Source organism: Amblyomma mixtum, chromosome 3 (genome assembly GCF_055824585.1).
Source record: "Amblyomma mixtum isolate Tamu chromosome 3, ASM5582458v1, whole genome shotgun sequence".
Taxonomy (NCBI): Eukaryota; Metazoa; Arthropoda; class Arachnida; order Ixodida; family Ixodidae; genus Amblyomma; species Amblyomma mixtum.
The window spans coordinates 148,168,268-148,183,528 of NC_143014.1; the positions used below are offsets into that span (position 1 = coordinate 148,168,268).

General features: G+C 46.5%; 1 protein-coding gene across 1 annotated transcript; it reads right to left on the reverse strand.

Annotated features, from left to right (window-relative positions):
• Positions 1-866: 866 nt before the first annotated feature.
• Positions 867-3,048, reverse strand: LOC149352343 (uncharacterized). The gene is made up of 3 exons (XM_089577144.1): positions 2,442-3,048; positions 2,107-2,342; positions 867-1,972 (listed from the first exon to the last, which is right to left on the reverse strand). Exons 1-3 carry the CDS (start codon positions 2,943-2,945, stop codon positions 955-957), a joined length of 1,758 nt encoding a protein of 585 aa, XP_089433270.1. The 5' UTR covers positions 2,946-3,048; the 3' UTR covers positions 867-954.
• Positions 3,049-15,261: the final 12,213 nt, after the last annotated feature.

Here is a 15,261-nt window from a genome sequence, read left to right on the forward strand (position 1 = left end):
CTTGCCAATGGCGACGAGGCACATGTGCAACGCTGTATAGTGAACTAGAATATATTATAGTGGCACGAACGGCTCCGCGCAGGCGGCCCGTTTGCGCATGGATGCCGCGAGATGGCGCCACTGCAACCTTTCCTACTGCTCCGGCGCGGCGGCGAACGGTTTCTGGGGCTTTCTCGCACGCAATAATTGCAGGCTGCGAAATTACCGAAGCTGTTATCTAAACACATCCATTTTCCTCGTGCATTTACTCATTATTTGTACACTTGTAATGCATATGCCGGTAAATCAATCAAGCCCGAACATCGCGTTTTCAACCCAGTATAAGCTATGTCGCCGGTGGGGGGTAGAAAAAAGTTCATTATCCTTTCTACATCAGCGCGAATTAGCCACTGAACTACACTGTGCTGAACATGTACAGTCACGACCAGAATGACCTGCAACGCTTTATCGGGCACTTTCTCTTGGTTTGCGTTTAATAGCAAAAGATTACGCTGTGCTGCACAGTACCAGGCACCCATGAAAACTGCTCAGCAGCTATATACGAACTTTGTTACAGCCACGAACTAGCATAGCTTCCTGACATAAGCTCGCAAAACCTGATGCGCGTTGCGAGTCATACTGACCGCGATAGTATAAGCTGTCCACAGACATAAGCAGGCATTTAATAACACATTTTGCGAAACTTGCGTCCTTTTACCGAAGTCGCGCGCGAAAAACAGGAAACATTCCGACGGGCGTTTCTCAATGCTGTTAATGGCGCGGAAATTTAGCAAGAGTTGATTCCCACCTTCGGCCCACTTACGCCCACCGCGATAAATTCTTGATCATCGAGTTTTCCCATGCAGTTCAGAGTAAGGGCAGCGCTCTACATATGGTAAGCAGCTGCTGTGCTGAAGAAATCAGAGAGAAAAGCAGGGCTAAAGTGTGATTTATTCAAAATGGGCAGAGTGATGTTTAGCACCTGCTCAATTTAAGGTGCTTTGCACCTTCACGCCTTTTGAGACTAGCCTGGTTTAGGCTTTTTGTAAAAAAATGTAGGCGTGTTGTAACATAAAATGCAATTACTTCAGCTGCAACTTGCTCACAATGATCTTGGCATCCAAGTTCAATCTTCTGTTTTTGCTTAATGTGGCCAATAACATCAAGTACGCTGTCAGAGTGCAGTTCCAAAAGGCTAAAGCATTCAGTAAAGGCTTCCTCCAGATTTACTACAAATGCATAGAGCACACTTGACGGGTACAGGAGGCCGCCGTTATCTCTCATTCGGGTGAATGACGCCAAGTTCAAACATTCTGCAGCCTCTTTTGTCATCAAGAGACGAGTGAGACATGCCTCACATCCAGACTTCAGGATGCACTTTCGGGCAACATACCCGGCAATATAGAAAATAAGCCTGCTGTCACTCCTTGCAACAACACAGGATGCATGATCAGGGGCACTGTCCGTAAGCAGGTCTTCTGCTGCACTCAAATCTCCCGAGTCAAGCACTTTGTCAACAAGCTGTTGTTTACCGCTTGAACTAGCTTGAACACCAGCATCTGCAGGCAGAAGAGCGCTGAGGACACCAGCCTCACAATTTCCTCTGGATACTGAGTGTGCTAGGTTGCTGAAACTCAGACAGTTAACGGTGATAATAAACTGCTGGGGCGTTGGATGCGAGTTGCAACCAGACGACTGGCGTACAATTCCAAAAAGACGCTCAACAGGGTCTTGACTAACTATAGACGTCATGAGGTACCTGAAGCCAAGATCATCACATAGGTACTTCAAAAGTGCTAGTACGCTTGCTACAGTCACTCTTAGTCCAGTAGCTGTCGATTTGCTAAGGAAGCCTTGTTGCCCCTTTGTGTGGTTTTCCCAGATCCCCAGAAACTCTAAGAATGAATTAAGTTTCTGCACAGCAGGGGAGTTCGGCCGCAGAGCCTCGGCAGGAAAGCGAGACGTCAGGATCTCGATGAGGTCGTGAATGACTCTGCAAAAGGGAAGGAGAGAAGGTTTTACTTTGTTCATTGACAGTATAACTATATGCAAATTGCAATAATAACAGAAAGGGCTACTAAGCAGAAACAAAAATGTGCTACATTAGAACAAATGTGTAACACTTACTTGAAAAAGTTCACTGTAGCTGTGATGTCACCACAGTGTTCCTCGATCGTGGTCTTGTAGAGCTCCAGCCCATCAATGACCTTTTTCCCAAAAAGCTGAAATGCTAATGAGACCCTCATTCTCTCAAAATTGTTGGGGTTTGTATGTCTGTTTGTGATGCCATGCATTGCCTGCAGAGTGACGCAGCTCCTGGTGCTGTCCGCTCTGAGAGAATTCCGAACCACCTGCATGGACACCTGAAACCAATGCAATGTGATAGTCACCAAATATATATGAGCATTTTGCAAAAACTAACTATAGTGTGAAGTTCAGCTGCACAAATTATTCAAACTTACTTTTCCTTCCGGCACTTGGAAGTCAGACTTGAGCAGCCCATTCCGCAGACATTTTATCAGATGCGGGAAATCTGAGATGAAGTAGAGCTGACGATCAGGGTCAACAGGATGCACAGCGCTGCACTTGGCCCCAGTTAATGATGCAGCAATGCCCATTTTGGTCCACATTTTTCTGTTCCAGGTTGCTCCATCTGATGTAATAAAATCGACCCGCAGTCCAGCTTTTTCCACTAGGATCACAGCTTCAACCATGATCTTAGCCAGAAGACTGCCTTCTACGTTTCCACGTGTGGCAAATGCACCCAGTATTTGGGTCCACTTCCCAACAAAAGGCACAAAAATGATGACCATTCCATGGTCACAGACAGCGTGTTTGTCTTCTGATGAAGAGAAGGCACCAAGGTCAACAAACCCATCCACATGACCTGCTGTGGTCACGGAAAGGTGTTCTGACAGTTTCATCTCGTCCACTATGAGACCCCCGTGACGTGAGAAATTGTCCATTGTGGAGGTTGTCTTGCTGATCACTTCAAAAATCTTCTCGCTGAATCCAAATCCAGTCCTGTACAGCTGCAGGTATTTACGAAGTGTGGACTTACTTGGCAGTACAAGGATTTTTTCCTTCCTTAAGTGTTCATACAATCGTGCACTCTTCATCTTCCCAGGCAGCACAACAACATTGGCCGAACGTCGCGCAAGTGTTGGCAAAACTTGGCACGAACATCGGTCCTACACTGGCATTTGGGCCGAGCGCTACCACTTTACACATTGGCCTTACTTTCATGCCAGTTTTGGGCCAACGCTCGGCCGATCAAGCGGCCAACGCAGTCCCGATGTTCGTTCTGCAGCATGGACCAGCAAAGGTCTCATACTGGCATCCAACTTTCAAACATTGGTAGCCAACTTTCAAACATTGGTAGCCAGCTTTCGAATAATGGTTTCCAGCTTTCGAATATTGGCATCCAGCTTTCGAATAATGGTTTCCAGCTTTCGAATAATGGTTTCCAGCTTTCGAATAATGGCATCCAGCTTTCGAACGCTGGCACATGCAATTAACCCACTCGCCAATGACCGGCACTGTGGTTGGATGTACATACATACCATTCTACCTAGCAAATATTCATAAATGAGGTTGCGAAAGAATTCCAGAAAAAAGACCCGTTTATTGCTTTGAGTTACAAGAATCACGCTTCTAGCGCACACAGGACGGTTTGCTCTACCACCAGCCACCGTGGGGAGTAAAGAAAAGGGGCCCAAGAGCATGGTGGCAGAGGCTGTGGGAAAACAATTTATTTTCAAGTTTGGTGCGTGCCGATCAGGTTGGACAAAGCATCTCGGCAAGCTGCTGCGGCACGGCTAAGGCATCCATAAAGCGCTCAACGGAGCTGTCCTCCAGTGAACTGATCAGTCATATCCAAAGTAATCGTTGCACTCCACTTGCAAGGGGACTGCTGGACTGCATTCAAAGAAATTCCTCGTCCAGTTCTTGCCCGATGGCCTCACGAAGCGCCAAGCCTGCAAAGAGATGCATGATATGTCATGATGTCATGGTAAGTTGAATTAAGGCCATCAAAGAACAAAAACAAAAATGATTAAATAACACCGAATTTTGTGAAACACAGTCACCGTGAAGACACTAGCAATATATTTTACAGGATAATTTTTAATTTATTCTTAAGAACCAGCACCACATTAGTTGCACAAAGTGGAATTTAATTTACTAAACTTCCCTTATACCAAATGGTTTAATTTAGTTTAATGCGTCGTGTCGCACTCCCAGTAAATATATTCAATGCGAGATAAGCAAATTAATGTGATATTGAAAACAGATTAATGTATTATTTTGTTTTAATATAACTCGTATCTCTAAATTGCGAGGTAGTTTTTTATTCCAGTAAACATGCACAGGTTGTAGCGTCTCTTCCACATGGACGTCAAAACAACATTTTTGATTAGTTTTATTTAATGGGGTTAAAAATGCGGCTTGCGATTTTTGACGAAATACGCTGAACGCAAGGAACTCAGGGCACCTTTTTTTTACCTTAGTTGCTTCGCATGCATGCTATAGTTGGATTCGAAACTGCAACTTGAAAACCACACAAAAATACTAGTCTTATAGTCTAGAGTAATGCCCTTTTTCATTGCGAGAGAACTTGGGCAAAAGCTTTAACCAGTAATTGCGGATTTTCTATTGAGTCTGCAAGAGTAGAAGGCAAAAAGAAACACTACGGAAGTATTACACATATCCTTACCAACTAGTCTGCAGTGGAAAATTAATTAAGCGGTTCTGATTTCCGTCGTGCATAAGCGGTAAAGGACATATTCCCGAATGCATCCTATCTCAAGTCATATGAGTTCAAACCCGCTGTTAGCCAAAGTAGTGAATCTTTAGTGAGTTCATCTCACCAAAGACGAAAAATTGAATTCTCACCATTCGGCCACAATTCCACTGCGAAGGTTCACTGCAACCTTCACAATTCCACTGTGAAGGTTGCGCTCCCACTTCTTGCGAAGATCGTCGTCTTTCGGAGCCGCGAATAGCGAAGCTTTCGGTCCACTTGGGTAACCCGTGCGGCAGCCCGGAGCGAAGCAGTGGGAATCTGTCCGCCTCTTCGCCATGCCGTGGGCTGCACGCGGTGAAAGCGCACATACACAAGGCACACGGTAGACACGAGAAATCCCTTCGCATGAAACACAAAGCAAACGGATGCACAAACACTCACAACAGTTTTGCCAAACGTCGGAGAGACAACCTGACGAAAGTCTATCCGTGCCCCACGAGGCCCCGCCGTCCGCGCCGCAGTATGAAAGAGAGCAGCAGCGCCTCTAGCGGCTTTCCAGAGCGTAAGGGGACGCCGGAAAGTCAGGCGCTCCCTTCCGGTCGTGCCACTATAATCTATTCTAGTTCACTGTAAACGCTGTGAAGGCTACGGAAATAGTCCGCAAAAAAAATAAAGAGAGGTGTATTACTTCGCGCTGTTCTGTGGCCGTGTGGTCTAACGCGTCGCTCCGGAGAGGCGACAGGCAATGGGAGTGCGTGGGTTCGAATCCCGCATGGTGAAACTTATTTTTTTCGCAGATTTTTTTTTTCATCGCAAGTTGAATTTCGCGTGACCTGAATGAGAAAACTCGTTTTGTTCACAATCGCTTTAATATTATTCCGTGTTCTGAAATGAACTGCATGCATCTGTTCATTTGATGCATACCGCGTTAAAGGGACACTGAGGAGAAATTGAAGCTGGTTTGTATCGACAGAATACCAGCTCCTGATTACAAAAACGCCACTCATACTGACAACAAAGCTCTTGTAACGTAGAAAAGAGCAAGAACCAAAATACAGGTATCGCCGCCACAGGCCAAACTCGCAAGTACAAGCGTGGTGACATCATAGGACAAAACAGTGTTGCTGGAACCAATGGTTCTAGAAACACTAGAACACGAGAAGCCATGAATCACTGAGGCGCAGCCAATGCATGCGCAAATCTCCTTGACGTCGCCAGATGGCGCCACGTATCCGGCAGCTACGTGCGCGCCTGCAGCATCGGGACCAATCAGCGCCTGCTCCCCGGCAGTAGGCGGGCTCCCGGTATTCCGCTAGCGCAAACAAGGTACACGGTATGCTAAAGGTGTCTGTTTGCTAGAACTTCGTTGACGACTTCGAGAACGGGATCCATCGTAACGCTGGCAAAACGCCGGTGCAAACGCAAACGAAGCGACGGTAGCGACGGCCGCAATGGCCGATAGATGCCTTCAACGTGCGGCCGGCGGTAGCTTTGTTTTCGGCTGCCGCCAGGCCGCACTGCTGGCCGTCGGAAATCACGGAGTCTGCGTTACGTCATGTGCACGTCATGTTTCACGTCACTTAGTCCTGTGTCGTCATAGGAGAATCCCAATTTGAATCAGAGCGGCGGGAAAACTTTTTCAACTTCGAATCCAAATTTCTTAGAAATAAATGCATCTTTCGCTGCCGGCCAAGTGGCAACAAAGCCATGAAATGCCAAACTATCGGATTTTGCTGTAAAAAAAATATTGATAGAGCTCTCCTCACTGTCCCTTTAATGTGAGCTGTCCGAAATTCGTTGTCAATGAGCTCGCACCGGCTTTTCGTCAGCAGTGGCGGTTTTGTTCCCGATTCTGCAGCACTGTGACCATACTTTTTAGATGCAGGCGAGAGGTTTGTGCGGAAGATGACGTTCATTCGTCGGGTTTAATTAATTAGCACCGTGGTGAGTGCTCTGCAGTTGCCCCATTAAAAAGTGGCCGTCTGCAACTTTCGATTTCGCCGTTGGCGAGGAGCCCACTTTTTTTTTAGCCTCTCTTAAGGTACCTGGCATGTTATGAATTGTTCTGTGCAACCGGTTAGCGGCTGATCCAGTCTTCGCCAAAATAGTCTGGGACCGACTTTGGCACTGTGCTGTAGAATAGCCCAAAGGACTTGGCGACAACAATTATTTTTTACTGATCGCAAAGTTCAGAAGCAAGATGTCTGTTAATTTAGAATGCTGGTTTATCATGCAGGAGCGCAGAAAACATGTTCTAGACTTCTTAATCGCCTATTTTCTCACTATATATGTGTCACATTCTTGTGCATATCTGCAATTCTTTTGTTTTTGTTAAGATATCTCTCGTTCTTAAGCAAAGCGCGTTTTCCTTTGTCATTGAAGAGAGCTCTATAACTTTGCTATTATATGCGGCAAAAGAGCAGTATATTTAAACCGATTGGTCAAATTATTTTTACACACACCACCTCGATAAGGCCTGTTTTCCCGTGTTAAGTGTTTAATTTTGAACATAGTGTTGATTCACTCAGTGACAGAAAATAGTACTGCCTCAAGAGTCAGCTTGGCTCGATTTCCCTGCTCTCCTAGAAGAGCAGAAGCTGCTCAGGCAAGATTTTCATGCAGCCAGGTAAAGAGTTCCAAACTGTGGGAGCGTCAACTAAGAATGCAGAAAAAGTTGTACAACGCTAGGAAAAAAATATTTCGAAAGAGCAAACAATAAATGAGACAGGACAATAAAGAATGCTGACCCCGCAGTGTTTGAGAGAAATGGTTTATTCTGGAAACAGCCAGTGGCATGGATCACAGTGCATACAAATTAAAGGACACGTGCAGGGATGTACACCAACACACAATCATTCAAGAGCTCCAAAATTGAAAAAAAAAAAATGTGGAGCCATCGAACAACACTATTTGATAAAACGAAAACCTCAAATATTCATCACTGGAATCACTCAGATCAAATCACTCAAATCTTCATCACTGGAATCAGTGCTCGACTCATCAGAGGAGGAGTTGCACGAGTCAGAAATGCTAAAGACAACCGGTTCAATTTCAGCGTCAGCAATCATATCGCGTTGCCATGCTTCAGCCTCAACTTGCTCCACATGAACACAACTGTTTTGCCAGTTTTCCTGGCTTACAGACGCCAGTGCTTCCGGCAGGAGCTTTTCCACTTCAGCCAAAGTGAAACGTTTGTTGCGACTATGAATATTGCATAAGAATGCAATATGCCAAGTGACACAAAAGCTACCGTTTAAAAACCCATTAAAATGCATGCATGAAATAGCTGGAAAAATCCATGCACTTATTACATGCGCAAACATGAGGTAAAACAAAAAATTATCTACACTGTGTGTAAAATTGCTCAGTTACTGATAAACGGAAGCGGTTTTTGAGGTTTAATGCCCCAAAGTAACTCAAGCGATGAGGCATGCCATGGTGAAGGGCTGCCAATAACTTCGACCATATGGTGTTCCTTAACATCCACTGACACTGCACAGTACACGGACCACTATCACTAATCAATGGGAGAACATTCTATTAACCATGACATGCATGAAAGCAAAAACAGAGCATCCTTACAACCATTGTGTTCAATGCATAATGAGCATTCCTCGTGAAATAGTTGCCCTTCACCATGTCAGGGCTGAACTTCGAAGGGGCCTTTACGCCAATGTAGGTCCCGTGGACGCATCCCACGACGTCTGTGATGCCGCCGCGCAGAAGGAAATGCTCCTTAACATACGCACGCTCGGCCGCTGTTGTGGGGAAAGCGAGTCACCGCTTCTGCACAGCCGCGTCGATAAGCGCGTCAGAGACGTCCCTGACACAGCGGCTGACATTGCTTTGGTGGCGTCCAATAAAGCGGTCTGCGCCGACGCTCCCATGGAAGCTCCCGATTGCCAAGAACCGGAGGGCGCAGAGGACTTGCTCTTCGGCCGAATGCGAATGAGGCCCGGTACGCACTCTCCGCAGGCGTGGGTCGTCGCCTAACTCTTTACACAACCATCGTACCGATGTTTTGGAGAGGCGAAAATGTCGCTGGAATTCGCCGTCGGCCATGGCAGTAAACGGGTCCAGCCAGCCGTACTGACATTTGCCGTCAGAGGAAGCGATGACCCAGGCTGCTGCTGCTGCCGCCATGACAGTCACGAGATGAATTCGGGGCACTTCACCGTTCACGAGTTTAGCTCCGAGTTCACCTGTCAATCAAAACCAATGGTCACGCCCCCGGCGTGCCGTACATAAATTATAGGCGTACGCGCTATGAGTGGGCCACTCCCAACATCCCTGCCGGCTACAGGTATGCTGCGCGGCTGTGCTGATTGCTGACAGACATCGACGATGTTGACCATCGAAGTATAACAGGCAAAACGGACGTCTTCGCTGATTAATCTAAGCTCCTCTGCGAAGGACACGCAACGTGGCGACAGCCGCCGATTTCTTCGCTCGCATACCAAGATTGCACAACATTATAGCCTGCTGCAACCACTTAAAACACAGCACAACGCTGACGGCGCGTCACACCCGCTTGCAAGGCGTCAAACACGGAGCACGACGACGAAACGGTGCTTGGAGCACGTCCTACTCCAACATCACATCCCAGGTGTTTGGCTTGGCCGCCCTTTCATCGGTTATAAAGCTCAGCATCAATGTGTCAAAACATCCGGGGTCGACAAACGGTCGCTGCTCCAGACCCAGCGCAATAAAGAGTTTGTAATTTCCAGCACGCAAGCACTGCGTACTTCACAACCGTAACACCTTTCTCTGTTATAAGTCCGATTCCATTATTACAAACAGGGTCCCTCACCTGCCCGAACGATATTATTGCGATGTCACTGCGGTATACAACGGCGATCGACGTTAGTGACAAAACCAGTCCTCAAAACCTTGAAGTGCGCGACGTAAACAAATACTACGCAGATACGCGCGCCACCACCTTCACAGCTTTTAGTCAGCGTCTGATGACATAGGATGAGTTGTGTCGCTGGGTAGCACGATCTTCGCATCCGCAGTGCACTAAAGAGGCGTCACACACAACAGGCATACGTAATGAATCATTGAATACAGCCAGACAGCAATTTTTTTCTCACACCGCATCACAACCGCTCGCACGGCCAATTTCTACCGCTGATTCGCCAAAAGCGTACTAAAAGCAATGGTTGGCCATAGCGGGGTGCGGCAGCGGCCGTAGCAGCGGAGAACTCCACCTGAGGTCACTGCAGAGAGCAGCAGTGACGCGGGGATGCAGTGCATTCAGTTTTTTGCTTTTGTGTATTATGCAAGCCGGAAGATGCATGACTGTTATATTTTGATATACGACAGAATAAAATATATTATCGCAATGGCCGAAAAATAGGACAGATTCAGCGTGTAGTAGTTGCCCAGTCATTCCAGTCGAAGGTAGCGCTACCGGCGGCGTGTCAACGCAGGAGCTCTCTCGTTTTCGGCAAGGTGGGCTGCCGTTCTAGTTCGTATGCAAGCCACGCTGCAAGCAATGGCCTCACTATCGCCACTAGCGGCAGAAAGTGTCAAATCTTTGTTAATTTCCTAAAGCTATGCTTTTCAACAACGCTTCATTGGATTCAGATTTTAAAAATACATTTGGAAATGAACAAAACGTTTATAATATTATCTGTTGCCTTTTAACGTATTCGAGAGAAGAGAAAGGGTTGGTACAAGAGTGCACCTAGTGCGCACTGTTCGTCTTCGGAAATGGAGAGACAGATAGAGCCTGAAAGAGAAGACACGCCTTATGCACGCCTTTGACGCGCCCGAAAAGGCGTGTCAAACAGCTAGCGGCGAGTGTGCAGATAGATAGCAGAGAAGTCACGATTTCGCGATTGCTGATATGGCGCTGATAACTTCAGGTAGCGCTGCGGCCTGGTATTGCGCAGTGTATTGTGTTTGAAGTGTGAAAGAGGCGCGCAGGGTGCGCTTGTATCGCCTTTACCTGGCTTTATCTCTACATTTTATTCTCCGCTGCGTGGGCACGTTCCGCGCTATCTTCGTTCACTGACTGCCGTCATCGCGAACTCGGATGAAACTCGGGCGAGCGCCAAACTCGGGCCTTCCGGCATAGCGCCCCTACTGTGGTTGAGGCCCGGTTGGTTAGAAGAGATATGGAGGGATGCACACTTTCACATATTAGCATTTTGCACGACATTACGCCTATAGAAATTACGGCATGTTACAAGCTATCGTTTGCTTTTGCACGATGTGTCCAATGGACTTCAGCGACTACCAGCTGTCCTCAGCACCTTATCAGCACAGGCGTTGCGCTAGTGCTGTTGAACTGCCTCAAAGAATGCTTTTCTCTGAACAGAGGGAAGACAACGGGCGCATGCAACTTCTTAGCAACTGCTATGCAACTGTTATGATTTTGACAACAAGAAATGATTTTGACGGAAACGAAACATCAAGCAAGACAGAGCAGAATAAATTTCTAAGTACATCATTGCTTTGACTGAAGCAAGAAGGGCGTTATTGCAGTTGATTGGAAGAAGCCTTTTTACGGTCACAGATGGTTCTGATGGGACTCGGCGAAATGGGAATATGTTACACCCAGTGCGTATTTCTGGTGAGCTATGGGCGGTCTACGGCCATTCCCATGTTGTGCGCACCGTGAATACGGGTTTTGAGCCCACGGAAAACGTCTGTCGAAATAAGGAAATAGAGAAGAACTCTAGTTTGGGCTAGGTGGTTCAGGAGGAAAACGGCGCAAAAAAACGTGGACAAAAGAGAGACAAACACGACAGGACCAGCGCCAAGGAAATCGACTCAGCTATTCGACTGAGAGAAACTCTAGCCAAATTGCACTAAAAAGATTACTCGTATCGTATTTTTCGGCGCTTTTGTTCCATATTGGTTTCATTTGGTCGTGGCGTCTTTTGTCAAGAAAGAAACAGGTGGTGAAGCAAACTACCAGTCACCGGAACGGCGCCGTTCTGGACGCGGCGCCGTGTCTAGCCAGCTCACTGCAGCTCCATGCAGTCTGGCCCTGGCACCGGGACCACATGCCTAACCATTTCGGCGCGCAATACTAGCAGAGGTCCTTTCCTGCGAGGAAAGGAGCGCCGAAAAAGTTAGTCAGGCACGTCAAATTTGTCGTCGTACTCCGCCATTGTTCGCAGTCGGCGCCAGTCCGCCATTGCTGCCATTAAGTGGCACGACGGGCGTGTTTACGCCACAATCAGCGCGTCGTCTTCTCGCTCGCCCTACGTCGGTGGGAGCAACGAGCGATGACTGAGGAACAGATATGGAAAATGAAATGGATCGTTGGAAATTGCGGCCCATAGCCATCCTAAAAATCGCCCCTTAAAGATGATTGCGAAAAAGAGCGCGACTGCAAAAAAAAAAAAAAAAAACACAAGGCAAGGTATATGCAGGTGACCGCCATGGAAACAATATGTATATGCGAGCTCATATCATGTGTTAAGCTGGGTAACAACAGTGCGGGAATAAATCCGCAATCTCCAGCGCTGTCGTCCCGCATAGTTATAGTCGGGTGTGACTGTTTGCAGTGAAGTCACGTCTACATCCATGAACTCAATCCATAGTTTCTACGAGATAAAAGCTCGTTCTAAAAACTTTTCGTATATCTCAAACAAAAACATAATCAAAAGATATAACTTTAGGAGCCAGAAATCTGATCTTTCTCATTTATTAATTCGAGGGAAGAATTTAAACTGTTGACTTGGTTTACTGCGTTGCTTGGTTAGCGAGATTGTATAGCGCTCGGCAGACCACGGGCCGGTGTTGAGAAGTGCTGTTTCTTTTTAAAACTTTTATCCCATTATGGGTGGAGCTAATAACACCGAAGTATTCGAATTGCGTATAATTAAAACTGGTCTTTTCATCACAGAAGTGATTCAAAGTAAAAACTCAGAGCATGGCTGCGCGCCTTTGTCGAGAAGCTTCCTTCTGGCCAATTTGATGACGTCGCGTAAATGCAGAATAGGTTCTTTATTCCCCAAACTGACTGTCAGAAGCGACACGCCATCTCGGGGCAGAGGCGATAAAAGCCAAGTGTTATAGGACGGGAAAGTTCTAAATTACTGGATATGTGAAGAGAAAGGCTTGCTTTGTGGGGAATTAATGACCGTACTGCACGTTAAAGGCCATGCAATATGCGCGTACGGAAGTATGCTCTCCTGTGAACTTTTACGCACATGTCCTTTACGAGGTCTTCCCAGAACCCCGAGAAAAATCTCAAAGTGCTGTTCAAGAGATCTCCTTCTAACTTATTATTACAGCGTTAGAGCCTCGAACAAAAGGCCCGCGTGGACCCTTCTTGGCGGCGCGCGAGTATGCAAATGGGAGGCGATAAGACGAACTTGGAGCACGCGTAAAAGCGTTGCCTTACTCAGCGCGAGCCCGAGCTGGTCATTTACCGTTCTCAAAACTCTCTTTCGTCGCAGAGGGTGACTTAAGTCGGGCGGGGGCCAGAATTCATGATCTCAGTGCGAAGGAAACCGTAATGCACTTACTTATGTTGGCCTTACATTCAAAGTATTTTAACGAAGCCATGAATTAGCTCGAATTTTAAGGATATACTTCGCCTTCCGCATCCGCGCGTGATGATGATTTTACTTTCCTAATCTGTTAATTCACGAAAAAAAAATAATACTCTTATTCAGATGCTGTAAGTCTGAAAACTGCTGTCGCTTATACCAGACGCCAAATACTCGAGAATATATATATGATATCAGATTGAATACAGAAGGTGAGGTGCAGCTATAAGGCTGGCGCTCCGCGGCTTGCAGGCGCACAAAATTTCGTGCACAATCGGGTAGAATTGTTGTTTACTCTCGGTTTGATTTTTTTTGGAACGTTGGTTCTCGCATTCTTTACGCGGCACGCCCAAACACTTCGTTTTGTATTGGACCAGATCTTAGTCATGCAAGCTACCGGTCCAAACATCGTGTGCGAGCATCGATTGAACGCGGAAACAAAGCATTTTTTACTTGTCGTGAACACGCACCTTGACCTTCACGAGGGACGGCGACAAGCTGAGACTCATCGTCCCTCTCCTTTCTTTCATAATTAAAACTGCGCGAACAAAACAAGGACACGAGCAAGAAACCAGACAACACACACAAGCGCAGTTCCAACTTTTATTCGAAAAGATTGCCGCAGTCTTTTATACCCTCTGTGGATAAAATCAACACACCCTCAAACCCATCCGTGACATTTAAAACACGTGCGCTTATCTCCTATATTGTTCGAAACAATCCACGTTAATGACCAGGCACCTAGCGGCACACAAGTGACCCATAACCACGCGCAAACTTTACCTCCAAAAAGACAAGGTCATGAGCCACATGCCTTGTGCATCGAGTGGAACAGACGACGACATGTCGCGTGTCACTTGCTGGGCAAAAGTGAGCCCTCGCGTTTATTCAGCACTGGTTTTATACACGATGTGAACATGCGGGTAACGCCCTTATCACATGGGGGCGTATCTTGCCATGAACACAGAGCGCGCTGCATGCTGAGCAGATTAGATACAGATTACGATACACCTTGTCCACGACATGTCTAACACGCCAAGAATCAGGACACGAGCAAGAATCTGGTTTCTTGCTCGTGTCCTTGTTTTGTTCGCGCAGTTTTAATTATGAATGATTCTTACCAACTAGCCCGCCAGAAGATTCTCTCCTTCCTTATCGACACATATCATGCAGTTTACCGATGCGTTCCACACACAGGACCTAAGCTCCACCGCGTATACAATCGATAACCCAGGCTCCCCTACTAACCCAGGCTCCATACCTCATTAACCCCAGTATCATCACCCTAGAGCTCCTGCCTGCAGTTGATACCCTTCAGACCACTCGACAGCTACCCCTAACCTCCTACTATGTCGTCTGCATTGACTCCTAGGCTGCCCATTGCTCTAACGCCCACATAATAGAGTCCATAATGAACCCTGGAAAGTGAAAACATACAGGATAACAAACAGAATGCAGACACTGCCGAACCAATTATCAAAAGTACTGAATAAATGATGGGCCATAAAACACAGATTGGAGATATTTTCTTCAGTCATCTCTGAGCACAACTTATAGGTTAGCATTGCTTCTTGTGTTGCCGTATTTATTTAATTAACCGAAAGCAGCACAAGTTAAAGTGTTAATCCAGCAAATAATTCCAAAACTAATTGCGCAAAAAATTTCGCAATCAAAATTAAAGTGAACTGAAATTGCGCAAATAATTTTTGCTGAAAAAATGCTATCGATCATTCATGTTGAAAAATTTTTCCTCTGGAATGCACTCTTAAAAATTTGTAACTCCTTCGCTTCAAGGATTACTTCTATCAGATATTGCTGTTCTGAAATTCTATATTGTTAACTCACCAGTGACAGTGAGGCAGCCAGCGAGAAGTCTGCACTTTCCAACGTTGACGGGTCGTCTTTTTCTTGACGCGTTCTTCTTTTTTTCGTCTCTTTACTTCTTATCTTGAATTCCGTTCTTTAACCCGGCATTGGAAGAGAGCATCAGAAGCAGAGTTCCCTTCTTCCAGTTCTCCCATGAAC